The 21,817-nt window shown below is 44.5% G+C and overlaps 1 protein-coding gene across 1 annotated transcript in view; it reads left to right on the top strand.

Annotated features, from left to right (window-relative positions):
* Positions 1–21,817, top strand: part of LOC310793861 (protein sidekick-1-like) — a gene marked incomplete at both ends in the record, with an annotated part of 384,133 nt that overhangs the window by 332,934 nt on the left and 29,382 nt on the right. Inside the window, 4 exons of the mRNA XM_083655753.1 lie at positions 3,850–4,044; positions 12,662–12,863; positions 20,665–20,768; positions 20,944–21,014. Of these exons, the coding sequence (XP_083511879.1) occupies positions 3,850–4,044; positions 12,662–12,863; positions 20,665–20,768; positions 20,944–21,014 (572 nt within the window). The remainder of the gene's footprint in view (positions 1–3,849; positions 4,045–12,661; positions 12,864–20,664; positions 20,769–20,943; positions 21,015–21,817) is intronic.

The raw sequence follows: 21,817 nt of genomic DNA, 5'->3' as shown, positions 1-21,817 counted from the left end.
CTCAGCATCCACGTGGAAAGGACAGAGAGGGGCGGGCCTGCCGCCATGCACAGCGGCAACTTGGGAGCAGGGCACAAAATTAGCACCAGCCACCAGCCAAACGCTGGTCAAATATTATGCAAGTGGCTGCTGGTAAATTTGCTTTAGGCACCACAGTCACTAGCCCAAACAAACAACAGCAATGGAAATGTATTGAGTGGCTGGTAAATTTTGAACATTCACTTGCCAATCCCTGCGTGGGAGGAGGAGTTAGTTGCCTGAGTCCAGACCTTCAACTCTGCCCACTCCACCCAGTTGAGCTTGGCTGCTTCTGGTCTGGCATCATCATTATGCAAATGCATTTTCCCCGGTTTCACTAACAACTAAGGGACTAACAATATCCCAATAGAGAGCCGCAGGAATGAGTCCGGAAGTATTTCCCGGGTTCTTCAGTGAAAAAGTCTATGGGGTTTTAGAATGTTGATTTCACTTAATGCATAAAATAAGGTCTGTGGTTAACAAACGTTTTTGGAAACGCAAACCTGGGTTCTGCATGATAATCTTCACAAACATGACTTTTAAACTTTTATGACTTTTGGAACATTTTTTTTTAAACGCGATGTTTATAAAACGCTTCAAAAGGCATAAAGGTTATTCACGTTTGTGAAGAGTACCATGCAGAACCCAGGTTCGCGTTTCCATAAACTGTTAACCACAGACCTTATTTTATGCATTTAAGTGAAATCCACATTCTAAAACCCCATAGACTTTTCCCCTGAAGAAACAAATGGCGGTGATTTCTGGATAAACCCTACAAAAATACGTCATCCCTGCGGTCCTCTATTACCGTCAATAAACAGCCCAATGGGCGGGACTAAGCCGTTGTGAAGCGCGGTTGTCAAGACTGCGCCAAAGAGTTGTCTGCTATCGAGGCTGTTTTAAATTGATTCCAAGTACCCATTACTTTGAAATCTGAACGGCACACTGCTTGGAAGGCATTTATTCGAAGTTTTATTTTTATTTTTTTTGCATTCGCCCGACTTGAGTAACTAATGTAAGATTCAGGCTGATATACGTTGGACTTGGTCTCTAGTTATTGGTTGGGATTCCCCTGTTTGGATCCCGTCATATAAATAACACAGACTGCAATCTCAAACTAGAAGATCGAAACGAGTGTAAAGTTGACAATTCAGTCTGATATCAGGCTATTGAGGCTAAGTAGTCATGGCTTTAGGGCCTTGCTCATGGACTCAATGGCAGTGGAGTGGGAAGACATCAGAAGGGTTTCTGACATTGCCTGCGATCAAACTACTGTAGCAACCTTCATCATCAGCTTCATTCTCCTCAGTTGGCAGTATGATCCCCATGGTATTCTTCAGCTTGATTGTAAAGAGAGGTGGTGGAAAGAATGTATACGTAGTCACAATATACATGATGGTAGTCTCATGCCGTTGTGCTACAACTCTGTACCACTGGGCTCCCACAGTTTCACCGGGAGGCTTACTATTCTGAAGTACCTACTAGCAATTAGTATAATACAAGGAATTTCCTGACTTTTGAGCAGCTTAGGTGTTAATATTGCCAATATGGTGGGTTTTGCTCAAGGACCGAGGAATGCAGACTGTCTAACAGCACTCAATGCTGTTAGACCAGCACAAAGCCAGTGGAATGCCATTCAGAGACCTTGAACAAAAAAAGTGCTATAGTTGCACATTAAAAATGCTTGATGCTAGGACACAGTACGAACAACCAGATCTCCAAAAAAATTGTAAAATAGCTAAATGTTTTTGGAGCAAGTTTACCATTTTACAATTTCGGCTCCGAAATTGTAAAATGGTAACGTCCGTTTCTACAGGGGTGGGCCGCGGCGTGGTTTACGGAGATTTTCTGTTAGAAGAAGAAAAACTAGCGGCCGTGCACACCTAACGTGTGTAACAGTATGTCACATAAGAACACTTTGGAAATCATGTGTAGAGAGAGCTTCCGATGTGCTTTGTTTTATTTCCCCCTGCAGTCGTGCGCAGTACAGTTCAGGACCCAACGATCACGCAGACGGTAGCCAGCTGCTTTCGTCTTGTTTGTTGTTGTTGATTGTTCGCACTGTAAACATGAAAGTCAGAATATTGCCAATTCTGGCAGCAGCGGAGGTTGAACATCCCCCTGGCAGGAGAAGAGGTAGGAGGAGTGACAGTGACGAGCAGGGCGCTTTTCCTCCAAATGTTCAACTTTTTTCAGCTTGAGACGCCAAGAGTGCTTAAACGCCAGGTGCGCTCCTTGGAAGAGGAACACTCTGAGCACATCCTTACCATAGAGGATGAATTGCAGAAAGGCGCTGGCAGCTCAAATACACACGTTGTATGTGCACGGCCGCTAAGAGTTGAATTGTAAATTCCTAGGCACCAAGCTGTCACTAGAAAGACAAATTAACTTTGTAAAGGAGATCTAGCTGCATATATCTGATGGCAGCCCAGCCCCGGATCATATTAAGTGGAGAGCATAATGCTGTGCTGTTGACCCACTTGTTAAGATGCAAGAAGACTTGTGCTGGAGCTGTTATCCAATAATCTGCCACACTCCAGGTCCACATTAACATACAAGCAGACTATCTGATGAGATTAGCACCAGCACAACCAGATTAGAGACGCCTCCAAACAGATTATCATACTGGCAGTCTTATTGTGAACCAATCACCTCTGCACTACAGTCTCCCGCACACACTCTTGTGTTTGTGTGTGCTTGCGGGTGTGTGTGTGTGTGTGTGTGTGTGTGTGTGTGTGTGTGTGTGGGTGTGTGTGTGTATGTATGTGTGTGTGCGCGTGTGAGCGTTTGTGTGGTTGTGTGTTAGGTGTTAGGTGTTACAATATGATCTTCATGTTGAGAGCCTTTGTGAGTGACCAGTGGCCTGTGGAAAGCTCGGTCGGGGATCAGTGCTTTCTATGTGTGTGTGTGTGTGTGTGTGTGTGTGTGTGTGTGTGTGTTGAGGGTGTTGGTGTAATTACATGGCCTAGTGCACGCGAGACAGAGACGGACACGAGGCGTGTATACACCAGTCACAGCCAAGGGGACAGAGGAGGGTCTGTGTGGGTGTGTGTTTGTGCGCGTGCGGGGGTGTGTGTGTGTGTGTGTGTGCGTGCGGGTGTGTGTGTGTGTGTGTGTGTGTGGGTGTGTGTGCGCGTGCGGGTGTGTGTGTGCGTGCGGGGGTGTGTGCATACTGAGGTGACACAGTGAGTTCTGACCGTGCAGCACTCTCCAAATTTACACAGTAAGGAAATGGACTATTTGGAGAGCTGTAGGAAAGTGTGTATGTGTGTGTGTGTGTGTGTGTGTGTGTGTGTGTGTGTGTGTGTGTGTGTGTGTGTGTGTGTGTGTGTGTGTGTGTGTGTGTGTGTGTGTGTGTGTGTGTGCGTGCGTGACTGTATTTGTGTGGCTGCAGGGCAGGAATTATACCAAGGCCAAAAGCCCAGTGCCGTGGATGCCCCGGAGTGAGAGTGGCTGTAATGCCCCGCCCCCTTCTACACACATGGCCAGTTTGGCATGTTTTTAACTGCCCCTTGTGCTCTTAAAAGAAAGTAGTGGATTTACTTGACACTTTGAGCCATCATACTTTTTTCAATATTTTGTTGAAGAAAAATGACTGAAAAGATGATTTTAATAACCATTGATTTTAGGCCACATTTTGGCTGCGATGTCCCAATCAATTTGTATTTATCAACGGCCAAAGTGGCCTTGCCACACCTGTGGCTGTGTGCGTTTTGGTGTTTAGTGATATGCGGAAGTACATGACTTTATACACGTTTACACGCATGCATGTGTGCACACTAGAATTTCACATTTGTGACCTCCTCCGGTCTTTCCTCCTGTCCCCACCAGGCTACCAGATCTCCTACCGCCTGGACAGCGGCGATCCTCTGCGCTGGACCACAGTTGAGGTGGGATCCAACGCTCGACAGTTCACTGTCACAGGACTTTCCCCGGAGCAGCGCTACATGTTCCGGCTGACGGCCCGCACTGCCCTGGGCTGGGGGGAGGCACAGGAGGCCCTGGTCATTACCACCGACCGTAGAGGTACAGGACACGCAGGCACACATACACTTTAGCATTATGCCAGATCTGTTTTGCTATCCTACAACATCATGTCAGGGGCGTAGGCAGAAATTCAATTATGGGTGGGCCTGGATAAAATTGGTGGGGCAATTGCATGACGAAATTTTGCGTGCAAAGCGTGCAAAATTCCTAGCAGTCATGAAGTCATCATGCATTAGACTCTGGAGATGATGTGCCCTGCGTTTTTAAGCTACAAAACCATTAGCTAGCAAGGCAGCAGCAAGTTTGCCTCTAGAAAACAAACAATTAATTTTTTTTTTTTTTTTTTTGGGTGGGCCAGGGCAAGAAGTGGGTGGGCCTGTGCCTTCCCAGGCCCACCCGTAGAAACGCCCCTGCATCATGTCTATTTCCATTGAGATGCAGTTATATCTCCTGTTAAAACCTAGCAGGGACCTGAGCTGACCTACATGAACTTTTCAAGCACTGCCTCAAACACATCCGGTGTTGAATATCTTAGAACTTTTTACAGCTCAATGAGGGCAAATGTGAAATTGTCTTTTTTGGCCCTCCTAACTCCAGAAATAAAAATTTTAATTGATCCTGTAATAACTTTATTTGTATTAAATCAAGGCCGAGACCAAGACAGGGGCCTGTTGTCAAAGACCACATTAAAATATAGAATGAATAGAACTTGGAGCCAAATCCACTGCCATCAGAATGAAATGTGCTGAGAGCAGACTCTATGCTGTGCATTGTTCTAAGACCAGACTGACCTTTCTTGAAGATGGCACTTTTGGTTCATTCAAACTTTAAGTGGACTGGAGACAACTTTTTCTTAAAGGTGCCATATCGGTAAAATGAGATTTCTCTTGACTCTTTGATTATAAAGGATATGCTATCTAAACATTGTGAAAGTATCAAAGCACACACACAACTAAATCCACACAACCCACAATCAGAAAGCCTCTGAGTAAGATGTTTGGACTTACGTAACCTTGTGGTGTCACAAAACTTTGCTTATTATCATGTTTGTAAGAAATAATATTTGAACAAAGTGTGTGTGTTTTTTGTTGTGGCCGTGTTTGAGTGGTTATTACTGGAGAGTTTTCCCTATAGACCAGGTAGTTGCTGCCTGCTCTGCCGGCACTTCACTCTTGATACAGTTAGCCAATCAGAAGAGAGTACCGGTACTTCTATTTGAATGAGTGTTAAAGCCATACTACAGCAACAGAAACAGCTTCAGAGAGATGCGGGAAAATTAATGTGTAAATGAATGTGTTTTTGGTACATGGCACCATACAAACAGCTTTGAATGGACCTCATGACATAGAACAGTAGGAAGTGTAGCGTATGGAACCTCTAAAGTTTTGATGAAAATGGCAGTTTGGAGATTGGCCTGTACAGCAGCTACTGGGATTCAAGAGATCTAGCTTGTTCTTTGTTAAGGAGTGGCTGGACCACTGTGAGGAGAAATGGGAAGGGAGGTGCCTAATACCAGGGAGCTATTGATAATAGATTGACTAACTAGCAAAACACTGCTTTCAGAAATGTGTTTGCTTATGTAGGAAATGAATGGACCTCTGGTGGATGTTGCCATGTTGCTTGCAGTTTGAAAGCATTGGGGGGGGGGGACTCTAAATGTATAACTGTCCTCTGAAATGTGTGTTCTACCTCTGTGTGCTCATTGAGTCAGGGTAGGTTTTGCTTTTTCTTTCAAATAAGTGATAAAGTCAGGAATAGCTTGACAAATACTGTGCTGTTAAAGTAGATGACAAAGTTCTCAGGTCAAATACTGAGAGGTATTATTGTTAGCGGCAGCAGTGAAGGTCTTTCAGAAATGTCTTGCTGAGGGGAAGTTAAAGAAGTGAAAGCAAGCAGAGCCATTAGGCTTGGAGCTCCAGTGCTCAGAAACAAGTACTTTGTGGTTGGACATACAGAAGTCAATTGTTTCCACATTACTAGGGCTGTGCGCCAAATATTAGCACTTTTATTATTATGATTATTAGTTGATTTATCTATTTATCTATTTTTTTATTTTTTTATTTTTTGTGTGTATAAAACACCCAATATTTGAATGAGAGCAAGCAAAAAACAGAACAGTGTAGCACGTTTATATTTTTTAAGTTGTTATCTTTGACACAAAACACTCGAATACAAAATACTCCGCCCCACCAAAAAAAAAAAAAAGTATTTAGAAATAAGTGTTTTTACATTTTAAAAATTATTAAAGGAAAAAATGGTGTATGGTTGATAAGCAGCCTTTTTTTGACAGGTCCATGTTGACAGACAGTTTCCATGGAGACAGACTCTGATGCTTTACAACTTCTACCATTAACTTTAGTTATCAAATGTTCCTACTCAATTTTGTATTTTGATTGCAACATATTATGTTTTGCTGTCTATAGTTTTAAATTAATTTGATTTTATCCCTCTGGGTATTATAAACACGAAATGATACGTTTTATTTCTTTAGATCTATTTGTCTATTTCTTTCTTTGTGTTGTTGTTGCCCACAATGAAAGTTCGTCTAATAGTCCATTATTGTGGCCATAATTATATCATCAAAACAGCTGATGTCCCTGGCGATAATAAGCCATCAGTGAGGTAATTATCAATATGGTTGTTTATATGGTGGATGTGGCTCAGGAGGTAGAGCAGGTTGTCCACTCATCAGAAGGTCTATAGTTTGATCCCCCGGCTCCTCCAGTCCACATGTGGAAAAGATACTGAACCCCAAATCGCTCCGGATGGTTGTGCCAGCACATCGCCGCCATCGGTGTGTGTGAATGTAGGCATTGTTGTAAAGGGCTTTGAGTGGTCGGTAGACTAGAAAAGCACTATAAATGCATTCCATTTACCATATGAATGAAGGGGTGCGGAATTGAATTCTTATGAATGAAGGGGTGGAGAATTCATCCATACAAACTAGTTAATTGCAGTTACAGTAAAGAAAAGGCTAAATCATGGAAAGAGAGCACATTTTAATTAATGTAATAGAATACTATGAGTATCACACAGTCTGAGTGCTGGTAACCAGCTGAGAGATCTTCAAAAATTTGTTATTTTAGCTGATGTGTGTTTTTATATGAACAGTATGCCAAGTTTTGTGCGACTGAATCTCAGTGTGCAACTGCAAGAAGAACAGAGTTAAAGATAGGGGATGGGATGGCTGTCCGAACCTGACCAGAGTTTTCTGTTACTGTATCATGAAAAATTCTAGGCTATTACACCCAACATGATCCTGATAGATAAACAATTTGTTGATACATTTCAAAAGGCAAAACCTTACTGACTTCAAGGTAGCTTGTGGAATAGAAAATAATTTCCCACCAACTAGTTAACCATTTGGTAAATCTATAAACTTCGATTGGCAACTAGTAGGAATTGCAATATCAATAGAACTCCTGCCACAAAGCCCCCACCACTCTCATCCCTTGCCTGGACATAGGGCTCTATCTGCCCACTGGCCTTACGCGCTAAACTGGCGTTAAACGCAAAAAAAAACATGCTTTGCGCCTACCTCGGGAAGATAGCATCATGTTTTTAGGCCCCGAAGTGCCAGAATAGGCCAGAATGGGCGTTTCGGCCTTAAATACCGGCCTAACGCTATCTTCCTCCCTGGAGTTAATTTAGCGTTTAGCGCTTTTCAAAACCAGGCCTTATTCAGTGTGCCGAGGATTTGTGGGTAATTACGCGCAGCTCTCCTCTGCCATCTCACTCTCTCTCCCCCTCTCTCTCTCTCACTCCCTCTCTCTCGCGCGTCAGACAGGCACAATGACCAATGAAAAAAAAGTTGTTATGCCGTAGTTTTGAGCCCCTGTCATTCAGAGGCTGTTGCATCATACTACCTGTGCAGTGGGGGAGAAGAAAAGGTAGCGAGAGAAAACGATATCATTCTGCCCAAACTTTCATCAATCTAATCTCATCATGACATCCAGGGATAGGCTATTTTTCTAGCCGATGCGTTTAGAACATTCTTTTCACTTTGATCTTGCTATAGTGTAGCGTATTTACATGCTTGCTGTATTTAAACTGCAGTGAGATTGGTTTGAGAAGCATAATAATATGGAATAATATATATGGAGACAGACGGGGATGAAAGAGGGAGGGGGAGCTCAGAGCATTTTGGTCGGGCTTTTCTGACCGGATTGGATCGCTCCGTGGAATGGAACATGAAAGAGACATTGTGATTCGTTTACTGCACTTCTCCAATGAGCACATTGTGAATAATTCTACGCTTAAAAGGCATGGTTATAATGCTTAAGGCCCCGTGTAGCGCCGACACGAAAATAGGAACTGCGCCGGTCCACGCCCACTAATATGGGCTGCGCCTGTCGCTAAGCGCTAACCTAAGGCCAGTGGGACGATAGGGGTCATAGTCTGCTAATTAAAAAGTATGGTCACATTTTCATAACAGGGACAATTAAGCCAGCTAATTACTGTAGATGAGCGATACAACAGAAATGACTAGGGAAGAGGTAACACGTCACAATGCAAAATATTGTTTTTTTCATCTTTCACCTTTTTTGTGCTTATTAGTCTCCATTGCTAAAATGTCTCATACCACCGTCCTCCAAAGCTGAATGAACGAAATGAAACGAACGAAACGTGGACGGACAAGCCCGTCTTTTTATTGTCACGAATCACCACACCACATGCACACATGTGTCGGCGGCGCCACACACACACACACACACACACACACACACGTGCTGAGTGGCGCCGTGAAATTTAGTCTCTGCATTTATCCCATCGAGGCATGTCCTTCTTCCGGGGGGCAGCCAGGAGCAGTGAGCAGTGAACAGGTGAAGCTGCAAGCCGGTTGGAGGAAGGGGGAGATTGGGAGAGTGTTAAAATGCCAATGAGTGAGGACCCCCCCCCCCCCTTAAAGCAGAGAGAACAGTCCAGAACTGAGTCCAGAATGGTGGACTCATTTTTGATCAATAATCCAATCAACCCTGCAATTATGGTAATTTTGTGTTTATTTTCCCAAAAGATTTTTACAAATTGCTTTGTCATTTTGTTCTAATTATGTTAGCTGTCAACGGGCCAGAGGGTTACACACTTTGTCGTGAACATGAGTTTCAAAAGAGACAGAGACTTATGTTGAGTGTGAGTGTCCGTGCCCCTGGCTCAGCAGTGACTGTACAATGCAACTCAGAGTCACTCCACTCACAGTCTAGACTCAAGGTGAGTGTACTTTTGCCATCAAGCTGTTTTTGTTGTGAAATACTATCCTAAAAATCATCTTGCAAATCATACATCTAACACATACTGTACAAACACATACAAACACAAAAGTAGACCCAAGTAATATTTTATTTGTTGAGGAGGGTCATATTTCTCTCAAGGTAGTACGTTTTGTTTTTGGAGTGCTGGGGCAACAGTGTATCCCCAGGGCAGGTAATGACCACTCCTCAGCTCCTATTGAAGGTGTGTCTGCTAAAAAGAGAAAAATATTCCAGCAAAGTGAAATAGGACTTTGAAAAGAGACATGTCATCATGGCAGTTGTGCTGGAGACTCAGTGGATTAAGACATGAATAATGTTTAATGTGGCTCAGAGCCTTTGTTATATGTCATCCAGTCACCCTGCACTGTGTGTACTGTCTAATAAAGCCAATGAAATGCCTTGGGAAATACTCAAAGTGACAGGAAATTGACGGCCATTTTTGTGAAAACTAGAACTGGAAAATGAAATCATGATTTCAGATATTCTTTTATTTCGACCTATCAGCAACTGTAGTGCTGTATATTGAATATACTACAGTCGTTGTGGGCAAGTCACTATATCTTGATTCCGAGTCGAGTCTCGAGTGCCCAGTGTTCGAGTCCGAGTTCGAGTTACCAAAAAAGAGTCCGAGTCGACTCCCCATTATTACCTGAGTGGAAAAAAACAGTCTTTATCAATTAACGAGTGACGTCCGAGTCCGTATCCGACTTCCAAGTCCCAATGTCCGAGTCATCAGTGCTCAAGTCCAAGTCGAGTCCAAGTCCTGAAAATGAGTCCAGGACTCAGACTCGAGTCCGACTCGACTCGCCTACAACACTGCTATATTCCAATTGAATCAGATTTTATAATATCAGCGTCATTATCAGAATTTCTTTAGAACACAATTCACTGGTTCCCTGTTCTACCTCAATAGCTTAATGGCCCATTTTCACTGTGAGATAGACAGAATAGCCTAATAGAGATTTCTTTCTGATGATGCTGAAGAGACCAACTTAATCCCTGGAAAAAGAAAATTGCCTTTTTGAGTGTGAGTGTGCATGTGTGTGTGTGTGTGTGTGTGTGTGTGTCTGTCTGTGTGAGAGGCTGTGTGCACGTGCGTGCATGAGAGAGAAAGCTGCTATTCCCTCTAAAGAGATTTGTCTGTGCCGAGGTGCACTGAGAGGGTGATAACTGATAAGTTAATGGACAATTGAGCATTTTTAGCTGAATTCATCCTCCCTCTCTCTCTCTTCTACCGCTGCTGTTCTCCCCCTCATCTCCTTTCCTCTCATCCCCTCCTCTACCCCTCTCATCTCATCTCCCATTTCACTTCCACCATCCTCCCTCTGCACGCCTCCTCTACCACTCCACTCTCCTCTGCTATCACCATGTTCTTCTCTCTCCACTCTCCTCTGCTATCACCATGTTCTTCTCTCACTCACACCATTCTCTACTCTTACCTTACCACTTTCATTTCTCTCCTCTTCTCTCCTCCCCTCTCCCCTTCCCCTCTCTCCTCCCCTCTCCCCTTCCCTTCTCTCCTCTCCTCCCCTCTCCCCTTCCCTTCTCTCCTCTCCTCTCCTCTCCTCCCCTTCTCTCCTCTCCCCTTCTCTCCTCTCCTCCCCTCTCCTCTCCTCTCCTCTCCTCCCCTCTCCTCCCCTCCCCTCTCCTCTCCTCTCCTCTCGTCCCCCCTCTCTTCTTGAACACTAAACAGTTATGTAGGCGGTGAAACGGCAGTACTTGTTCTGACAATCTCTCTATTATGAGATTACCATCAGAACATGATCTTCATTGTGAAACGGAAAGAGAAGAACAGACGGAGGGAGAGATGGAGATGGTCAGATAGGACAAGAAAAGGGGGAGAAACAGGCAGAATGTGAGGAGGTGAAGAACAAAGGAGGGAGGGAGGAGTGGAGACAAGCGGAATGGAGTTAAATTGAGGATGAATGAAGGAAGGTGTGTGTGTGTGTGCGTGCGTGCGTGTGCGTGTGTGTGTGTGTGTGTGTCTGGTGAAACTCAGTGGTGTGTGAATGCATGTGTGGTATGTGTGTAGTGTTTGAGAACATAAGTGCAGATTAATTAAACTTCAGAGAGAATCAATAATGCTTTTATTTCTAGACTCAATCAATAACCTGCTGCTCCTGAAATTGAACAATTATGCCCCCCATCTATACGTGTGTGTGTGTGTGTGTGTGTGTGTGTGTGTGTGTGTGTGTGTGTGTGTGCTTGCGCGCACACTCACTCTACTTTTTCGTTGTGCCACTGCCAAAACATTTGTACAAAGATACTCTCTCCACAGAGCAGTCTTTTAGCACTCCTAATTGAATAGCAAAGACACACACACACACACACACACACACACACACACACACACACACACACACACACACACACTCTGATTCTGCTGTGGTTACATGTCTTCTTTGATGTGAACAAATGTATGCGCTCCACCATGGACACACATACATTTATGATGTCTATACTGTATATATTATGTCCATATAGAGTTCTTTTTTCCAGCATTACAGAGTGCCAGCATCTTTTTTCAGAGCGCTCTGACTCTTTTGTGCTTCTTGTTGAAAATCTTTGAACTTTTCAGAAATTCAGAAAGGCGCTGGTGTTGTCACCAGGCGCTGGTGTTGTCACCAGGCGCTGGTGTTGTCACCAGGCGCTGGTGTTCTCACCAGGCGCTGGTGTTGTCACCAGGCGCTGGTGTTGTCACCAGGCGCTGGGATGAAGCGTTCCTCAGCGCCTTGCCAGCGCATTTCTGCCAGATAAAAGCTCTATGGACACACCACCTTAGACCCACGTCGTAGTCAATTTGCAATAGCTCACCTGGTAGCACGCATATGACTGAGGCTCGGTCCTTCGTGCGGCCGACACGGGTTTGAATCCGACCCAAGGTCCTTTGCTGCATGTCGTCCCCCAGCTGTCTGCCTACTGTCCTATCGAAATAAGAAATAAAGGCAAAATGCCCCAAACATTATCTAAAAAAAAAGAGAGACAGACAGATAATTATTTATTTGGAAATGTATTATTTATCATTATATATAGCCATATATTTAAAGCACTAGAGAGATGCACGCTCTTTCTCTAATGAACATGGATATACACACATACACACACACACACATACACACACACACACACACAAATAGACTCTCATAAAACACCATAATGTTATGTGTCATTTTATTTAAAAAAAAATCCATAATCATCTCCTGTCTGTGTTCTACTATTTGAACAAATGCACTATGCAGAGTTGTAGAATATCAGCCAATATATTTTGTTTACCAAATAAAGATCCCTCTAGAAATGTGACTGTGTTGTTGTGTTTTTCTCCTTTCATAACTTCCCCCTCAATTCCCCTGTTCCCATCTCTTTCCTCTGGACCTCGTCTCTCATCCCTCCCTCCCCTGCCTTCTCAGAGCGTCCTCAGCCGCCCAGGAAGGTGTCCGTTCCACAGGAAGGGGTGGAATCTCGCAGACTCCGCCTCCACTGGGTGACTGGCAGCTCAGGCTCCTCCCCCTTGAGGTACTTCACTCTGCAGATCAGAGAGCTGCCCGTCGGGGACTGGACCACACACACTGCTGATATCCCACACAACCTAACCGCCTGGGCTGTTGACAGGTATTGTACAAGCACGCACGCACGGCCACACACACACACACACACACACACACACACACACACACACACACACACTCACACACACACACACACACACACACACACACACTCACACACACACAGTCTTACTTGGGCGTATGCGAGAAGCAGGGCCACCTCGGCGAGCCTAGGCATCGACCTAGTGTTGATGAAGAAACAATATGAGTAGCAATAGAAACACATTTGATGAATAAATAATAACATGCTTGGCATGATCGGCCAGATGACTGATTCAGTTTCATTACAGCTGAAGAGTGGCTTTTGGACACATATATACAGTATATATACAGTATATATGCATGGCATGGCCTTATGAGGAGTCCAGGGTATTAGGGTATAAACACATTATACAGTATAATATGCATGGCATGGCCTTATGAGGAGTCCAGGGTATAAGGGTATATAAACACACATATATACAGTATAATATGCATGGCATGGCCTTATGAGGAGTCCAGGGTATAAGGGTATATAAACACACATATATACAGTATAATATGCATGGCATGGCCTTATGAGGAGTCCAGGGTATAAGGGTATATAAACACACATATATACAGTATAATATGCATGGCATGGCCTTATGAGGAGTCCAGGGTATAAGAGTATAAACACACAGTATATATGCATGGCCTTATGAGGAGTCCAGGGTATAAGAGTATAAACACACAGTATATATGCATGGCCTTATGAGGAGTCCAGGGTATAAGAGTATAAACACACAGTATATATGCATGGCCTTATGAGGAGTCCAGGGTATAAGAGTATAAACACACAGTATATATGCATGGCCTTATGAGGAGTCCAGGGTATAAGAGTATAAACACACAGTATATATGCATGGCCTTATGAGGAGTCCAGGGTATAAGAGTATAAACACACAGTATATATGCATGACCTTATGAGGAGTCCAGGGTATAAGAGTATAAACACACAGTATATATGCATGGCCTTATGAGGAGTCCAGGGTATAAGAGTATAAACACACAGTATATATGCATGACCTTATGAGGAGTCCAGGGTATAAGAGTATAAACACACAGTATATATGCATGTAATTGAGAGAATCATAACAGCAGTGTACATAAATCACAGACAGATAAAGGTGACTAATAGAACAAGGCAAGCCCACTCCACTCCACTAAAACCTTCATCATTCAAGGACTGATTGAGCTACTTGTCTTCTTCACCATCCTGTCTACTCAATAAAGACAGACCATCTTTAGAGAACTGCAGTATAGATTATAGTGTTGTTGAACATAAACATAAAGCCGTTCCATACCAAGTTACCATTATGTTGCTGATCTCTATATCACATTATTGTAATCTAGCATGCGGAGGATGGTTATGTGAATCAGGTGCAGTTTGAGGAAAAAGAAGAGAAACAAATCTGGCAGCCAAGCCTTGCTTTACTGCTATACAGGTACTTTAGGAGAAGCACAGGATCATATCTATACAGGTACTTTAGGAGAAGCACAGGATCATATCTATACAGGTACTTTAGGAGAAGCACAGGATCATATCTATACAGGTACTTTAGGAGAAGCACAGGATCATATCTATACAGGTACTTTAGGAGAAGCACAGGATCATATCTATACAGGTACTTTAGGAGAAGCACAGGATCATATCTATACAGGTACTTTAGGAGAAGCACAGGATCATATCTATACAGGTACTTTAGGAGAAGCACAGGATCATATCTATACAGGTACTTTAGGAGAAGCACAGGATCATATCTATACAGGTACTTTAGGAGAAGCACAGGATCATATCTATACAGGTACTTTAGGAGAAGCACAGGATCATATCTATGCAGGTACTTTAGGAGAAGTACAGGATCATATCTATACAGGTACTTTAGGAGAAGCACAGGATCATATCTATACAGGTACTTTAGGAGAAGTACAGGATCATATCTATGCAGGTACTTTAGGAGAAGTACAGGATCATATCTATACAGGTACTTTAGGAGGAGCACAGGATCATATCTATACAGGTACTTTAGGAGAAGCACAGCATCATATCTATACAGGTACTTTAGGAGAAGTACAGGATCATATCTATGCAGGTACTTTAGGAGAAGCACATGATCATATCTATACAGGTACTTTAGGAGAAGCACATGATCATATTTACACAGGTACTTTAGGAGAAGCACAGGATCATATATATACAGGTACTTTAGGAGAAGCACAGGATCATATCTATGCAGGTACTTTAGGAGAAGCACATGATCATATCTATACAGGTACTTTAGGAGAAGCACATGATCATATCTATGCAGGTACTTTAGGAGAAGCACAGGATCATATCTATGCAGGTACTTTAGGAGAAGCACAGGATCATATCTATACAGGTACTTTAGGAGAAGCACAGGATCATATCTATACAGGTACTTTAGGAGAAGCACATGATCATATCTATGCAGGTACTTTAGGAGAAGCACAGGATCATATATATACAGGTACTTTAGGAGAAGCACAGGATCATATCTATACAGGTACTTTAGGAGAAGCACAGGATCATATATATACAGGTACTTTAGGAGAAGCACAGGATCATATCTATACAGGTACTTTAGGAGAAGCACAGGATCATATCTATACAGGTACTTTAGGAGAAGCACAGGATCATATCTATACAGGTACTTTAGGAGAAGCACAGGATCATATCTATACAGGTACTTTAGGAGAAGCACAGGATCATATCTATACAGGTACTTTAGGAGAAGCACATGATCATATCTATACAGGTACTTTAGGAGAAGCACAGGATCATATCTAGCCAGATCCTGATGTCATTAATGAACCTAAAGCCTCTTCTAAACATGAAGTCTGGATCATGTCCGGCTAGCCAGAGCAGGATATTTTCCGGTTTTACCTTTCTAGACATGACGGGTCTTTGTTTAGAAACAGCTGGAAATGGTCCGTATTCTCTCTGCCGATAGCGAGTAGAGTGGGCGGGGGGAGGGGGTGCGGTAGCGTGTATCGATAAAAAGAAATGTGTTATGGAAACAGCTTTAGCAAATCTGTAACCAAACTCCATTCAAAAACATGCCGTTTTAACGGAGGATCCATTCCGACGCATTCAGGCGATAACGTGGGGTGGCAATGTGCCAAAAAAGTGAGCGCTTGCTAAGTTGCTAGGGTTGCCACGGTGTGGTCATTTTCACATCGGGTAATAAACACGTGACAACACCGGTGTTACCGGTTACATCGTATAAATATATATAATATAATATAAAAAAAAATAAAAAAAACTCAGCTGTCCTCACGGTCCAGTCAGTCAGCTCCTCTCCGCTGCTGTGTTAGCTTGGACGCTCACAGTCACAACACTGGCTGCCTCACAATACTTGGCTGCATCCAACTCGAGACAACTTTTCAGACCCTCCTGGAGACAATCTTTCTCAGAAGAGACTAACGTTAGCGACAAATCTGGAGACTTTTTCTGACATGGGATTAACATTACCAGCAAGCAGCAGTAAGCAGGCAATGACGATAGCTGGGTAAGTCCCGCTAGCATCGATGCTATGCAAAAAGACATAAACCAACAGAGCGGCAGGGAGAAGAGAGAGTAATCCTAAACACCGCAGAGCAGTGGAGAATCTCAGTCACCTAATCGCACAGGCGCTCTCTTTCTCTTCATCCCTTTCCCCCCACTCTGCCTTCATGTCTCTATCGCTCGTTTGTCCCTCGTCTTCATGTCTCTATCGTTCGTTTGTCCCTCGTCTTCATGTCTCTATCGCTCGTTTGTCCCTCGTCTTCGTGTCTCTATCGTTCGTTTGTCCCTCGTCTTCATGTCTCTATCACTCGTTTGTCCCTCATCTTCATGTCTCTATCATTCGTTTGTCCCTCGTCTTCATGTCTCTATCGTTCGTTTGTCCCTCGTCTTCATGTCTCTATCGCTCGTTCGTCCCTCCTTTCCCTCTAGAACCATTTGACCTTTTTATCTGCCGTTTCTCAGCCGCCCCCCGTCGCCCCGCTTCTCCCTCCTCTCCATCAACAGCCCATGCGTTCAGAAGCTGTCAGCCATGTCTTTTTTTCTTCATTCCTCCTCAAACTCTTCATTCCTCTCTCTCTCTCTCTATCCGCTCCATCCGCTCCTCTCTGGTGTGGCTGTTATTACCGCAGCAGGTGATGGGGGTCGGGCTGGATGGCTACTCCAACTTCTGATGACAGCCTGAGTAGCAGGACTGTGATGAGGGTGTATTAGTGTACGAGAGTGTGTGCAGGCGTGGTGTGCAGCTGGGTGTGCGTCTCCAGCTCTGTGCTGCATGACTGTCTGTGTGCCTTCTTCCTTCCTATCAGAGGGCTATTTGAGATGCTGAAGAGTGCTCTCTCTCTCAGTGTGTCTTCATCAGTCCTTCCTCCTCCTCGCCTCAGGGAGAGGCTATCTGCCATGATGGCTGTGGCGGCGGTGTTGTTGTTTGGATGCCGTTTTTGGAACCAATTCTGACGCCGAGTCCTCCCGTCACAACGCCAGACGGCGGCATTAGCTTACATCCATGTGTGTGTGCTCAGACAACTCACAGCCTTTACTTGTTATCTATCCTTAATTGTTGTTTTCCACCGAGACATCTTTGGTACCAAAACATCTAAGTCCCCAGGCTGATGCACGGACACACACGCATGCACGTTCACACACACACACACACACACACACACACACACACACACACACACACACACACACACACACACACACACACACACGCGCGCACACACACACACACACACACACACACTCACGCGCGCGCACACACACACACACACACACCAACGCACAAACACACACACACACTTGCAAACACCGTCCTTAGCACCCTCCCAATGCTGTTGGTGTCCCACCCTCTCTGAGCCTTGTGCCTTTGATGTTCTATTCCTACGATACCCACAATCCCACAGGGCCATTTCTTGTCCCTTATCCCCGGCTCATTATTATACAAAAAGACACTTGAGCTGTTCTCTGTCCTCTGCTGAATTTGTAACCGCTCCTCTGTAGTCTCCTAGATACTTGGTAAGTAATGTCTAGAGGGAGACCTTATAGGTATATGTGCTGCAGGAGTAGAAGAGAATGCAAATTATTTAATGCAGCCCCCTTGTTAACAACAGATTAAATGGATTAAAAAAGAGACAGACTGACAACTGTCCTTAATTAAATTTGAATAGATTTGGCACAGTGTAGAAGGTACGTTATTTTAGAGTATTAGCTGGGCCGGATTATCCATATATCAGGCGAGTGTCCACCAGCCAATTTGCCTTGTCATGGGGGCACCACACATTCAAACCACAATTATACCTTTATAAGCTTTGATTTTCTTTATATATTAAGCTTACTCTCTAGGGCAGGGGTGCCCACACTTTTTCAGCTTGGGAGCTACTATTAAAATGACCAAGTCAAAGTGATCTACCAAACATATTTATTTATATATATATACACTGAGTATACAGTGGAAAACAGTGGAACAGTGGAAAAACAGTGGAAAAACAGTGGAAACAGTGGAAAAACAGTGGAAACAGTGGAAAAACAGTTTTTTTTTTTTTTTTTTTTTTCCCTCCCCTCAATGCCATGCGATCGACCACACTACCTTCGCGATCGACCGGTCGATCGCGATCGACGTATTGGGCACCCCTGCTCCGACCCACTAAGTGGCGACAGTGCTCTCCTGACTAGAGGAAGGCAAGCAAAAAGCAGCCATTCTCATGAAAATGGATGGGGGAAAACGCTTTCGTTTTCGCGCTGATTGCTGGCGATGCGGGATTGCTAATTTGCATAATAGATTACAGGTGGAACACACTTTGAAACACGCAGCATAAATATGACCAGAATCGCAAAAGCTTCATCAAAGCTCTCAACCAAAACTCCAAGAAGCAAGCGAGTCCATTCAGACTTCCTCAAACAGCGGCCGCGCAGACAGGCAGCAGCAGCAGCAAAGCAGTGAGACTGGTGACAAGCTTGTGACGGCCGCTGCAGCCAAGAAGAACGCCCACGGAGGGAGGAGTTGGAAGCAGAGGGGGGTTTCCTGCTGTTATGGAGGAAATTACTGTTCAAAACTATTGTTTAGATGTCTGACGTCTTACTGATGCCAAAAATGAATGGTTAAAGTGACTGTTCTATCGAATTTCACAAAAAGCCGTTTATCTCTGAATAATTTTTCTGACGCTGAAACCATGCTGTATTCAACTGCTAATGCTTACATAACTACTAACTCTACAAACTAACTCTTTTAGACAGAGAAAGCACACATTCTATTAGTTCTTTTGAGATATTGTGTGCTCACAAAATCTTAGCAGAAAAGAATCCTCGGGTCTTGAAAGATGAGCCAGAATCCTCAAAAAAACCCTCTGGCAGAAGCTAACTACAGTAAAAAAAAAACGTCTGGCAGTGAATGTGTTAAGAATGCGAATGACAGTATAGAAACACTGCGGAGAAACCATTCAGGATCATTCAGAAACCACGCCCCAAAACGGGTGAAAACAAAAAAAAACATGATGGGCGTGGCCTATTTCATGCAGTGTCTCTATGGCTCTATGTGTAAAACCTAAAATGGCATTTGTAGGCTCAAGTCAATCTATTGACATTGACATATGTCTTACATTTGTCTGCAGAATGTGTTGATCCTGTACTGTTTCAGTTCATGTAAATCTATGATCTTTATTGACATACGGTAGTAGATTTAAATCTATGATCTTTATTGACATACGGTAGATTTCACTGATGTCACATTAGGCCACAACACTCTGTTAATCAAGCCAACCAGCAGACTTTCTCAGTGAGTGCATATTGATGGCTGTCTGTTGATTGCACTGATTATAAGAGGCTCTAGAGACAAGTGTTTTCAAAATGACTGATGTAAATGGTTATTCTGCACTTTAGTCATACTACAGTCACCTTGTGTAGAGGAGAAATGCAGATAAGATGTTGTGGTAATATGGTGGTAGAGAAGAGACAGTGGCAGGGAGACAATTAGGAAAGTGATAAGACCGTTATTATTCAAGACTTCCGCCTGTTCTTCCAAGGCCACTGAAGGGAAAACACGCTTGTGAGTTGAGGAGAAGGTGCTATTGAAATAAAGGTGTTCCCAGTGTTAACCCTTAAGGCCTAAACATGGTCGTCCGTCAGAGCCTCGCCCCGCCCTCCCCGTAGGACGGCGGGTGGAGCGCCGTCCTACGGGGAGGGGGCCCCGTCGGCTGACGGGGGCTGCTCGAAAATGTGACTTCACGGCGACGATACGTGCGTGACGTCAGCTGCAGGAGAGTTGTGATTGGCCGTTGCCCTGGCTTATCGTCGTAAAGTCGCATTTCAAAGCATGATGTTAGATTATAACGAACTAGTTGTGTGGCTTAGCCTTCCCAAATGTTGAGGGTCGTTTTTTAGAATTTAATACATAGAATTGGGAACGTTACATTCAGTTTCATTCAGACTGCCTGGCACACAATCTCCGCCATTTTCACACGGAGCTTCCACAGGAGGGAGGGTGGGAGGAGGGAGGGCGTAGTGGCGTCCGAGCATGTAGGGCTCGCTGGCGCCGGCAGACGGCGAGACGGCTCCAATTCGAGGCGGACGGACGACCATGTTTAGGCCTTTACTGACGCTGCTATTACATTATCATCAATGACCTGGATTTCACATTGATTGATATTCCCGAAATCAATAGCAATGGAATGATTATAACATGCGTAACTGTGCGCATGTGTGTGTTTGTGTGTGTGTGTGTGTGTGTGCGTGCGTGCGCGTGCGTGTGCGTGTGTTCCTATAGGCTGAAGCCCTTCACATCATACAAGCTACGGATGCTGGCCACCAACGATATAGGAGATAGTGCCCTTAGCAAAGAGACGGAGGCAGTTACAACTCTACAGGATGGTGAGAAATACATGAAAGGGGAAGAAGAAGATGTGGGGATTTAAGAGCATGAGAGAAGGACTGTTGGGGGGTTTGGGAGGGAGCAGAGAGAGAGGCTATGGAGATGAGGCAACACCCTGCTTCTCTCTCTTTCTCTGGCTTTCTCTATCTCACTGTCTCCCCTGTTTCTCTCCAGTGCCTGATGAGCCTCCAGTCATCCTCGCAGTCAAACCATCAACCACCACCTCAATCCTGGTGCAGTGGAAGGTATTCACACTCGCACGCACACGCACACGCACACACACACACACACACACACACACACACACACACACACACACACACACACACACACACACACACACACACACACACACACATCCAATGTCATCTGTTTCAGAAGTCTGACTACCACAGTGAACACGGTGACACACGTACACACACGTACACACACACACACACACACACACACACACACACACACACACACACAGAGCACAGGGTAATTACTTACACAGAGAATGAGAACCCCTGCAGATACTGTACCCGTTTGCACGTGTGTGTGTTTGTGTTTGTGTGTGTGTGTGTGTGTGTGTGCGTGCGCGCGCGCGTGTGTGTGTGTGTGTGTGTGTGTGTGTGTGCGTGGATGCTCCCGTGTGTGGATGTAATTAATGTCATCATTTATTGAACCTGGAGAGGTCAGGGGGCAGCACAGATGAACAGAGAGGAGAGCGGGAGGCGGGGCTAGACAGAAGTGGGTGGGGGGGCGGGGGGGGTGGAGGAGGGTGAGCAGACCCCTAATGAGGCAAGATGAGCAGCAGAGACGTTAGAGGGCGAGAGACACAAAATCAACAAATGTCCAACAGGAGAGGAAAACTGTGGGAGCTGTGGAAAAATGGAGCAGCAACGGTGACATGTAAGCAGCCCAGGCAGTAAATATAGCCTGGCTGCTTCACTGCTTTTCCCTCACTCCTCCTTCTCTTCCCGTTTGGAAATGTCTTGTCTCACTCCTTCTAGCCTTATGTCAAAGCAGACGGGGGCTATGAAAAACACAGTCACCGGCAATTTCC

Source organism: Poromitra crassiceps (genome assembly GCF_964638095.1).
Source record: "Poromitra crassiceps genome assembly, chromosome: 19".
In the NCBI taxonomy this organism is placed as follows: Eukaryota; Metazoa; Chordata; class Actinopteri; order Beryciformes; family Melamphaidae; genus Poromitra; species Poromitra crassiceps.
The sequence above is the reverse complement of the archived record's forward strand: the minus strand, read 5'-3'. Positions and strand labels throughout refer to the sequence as shown.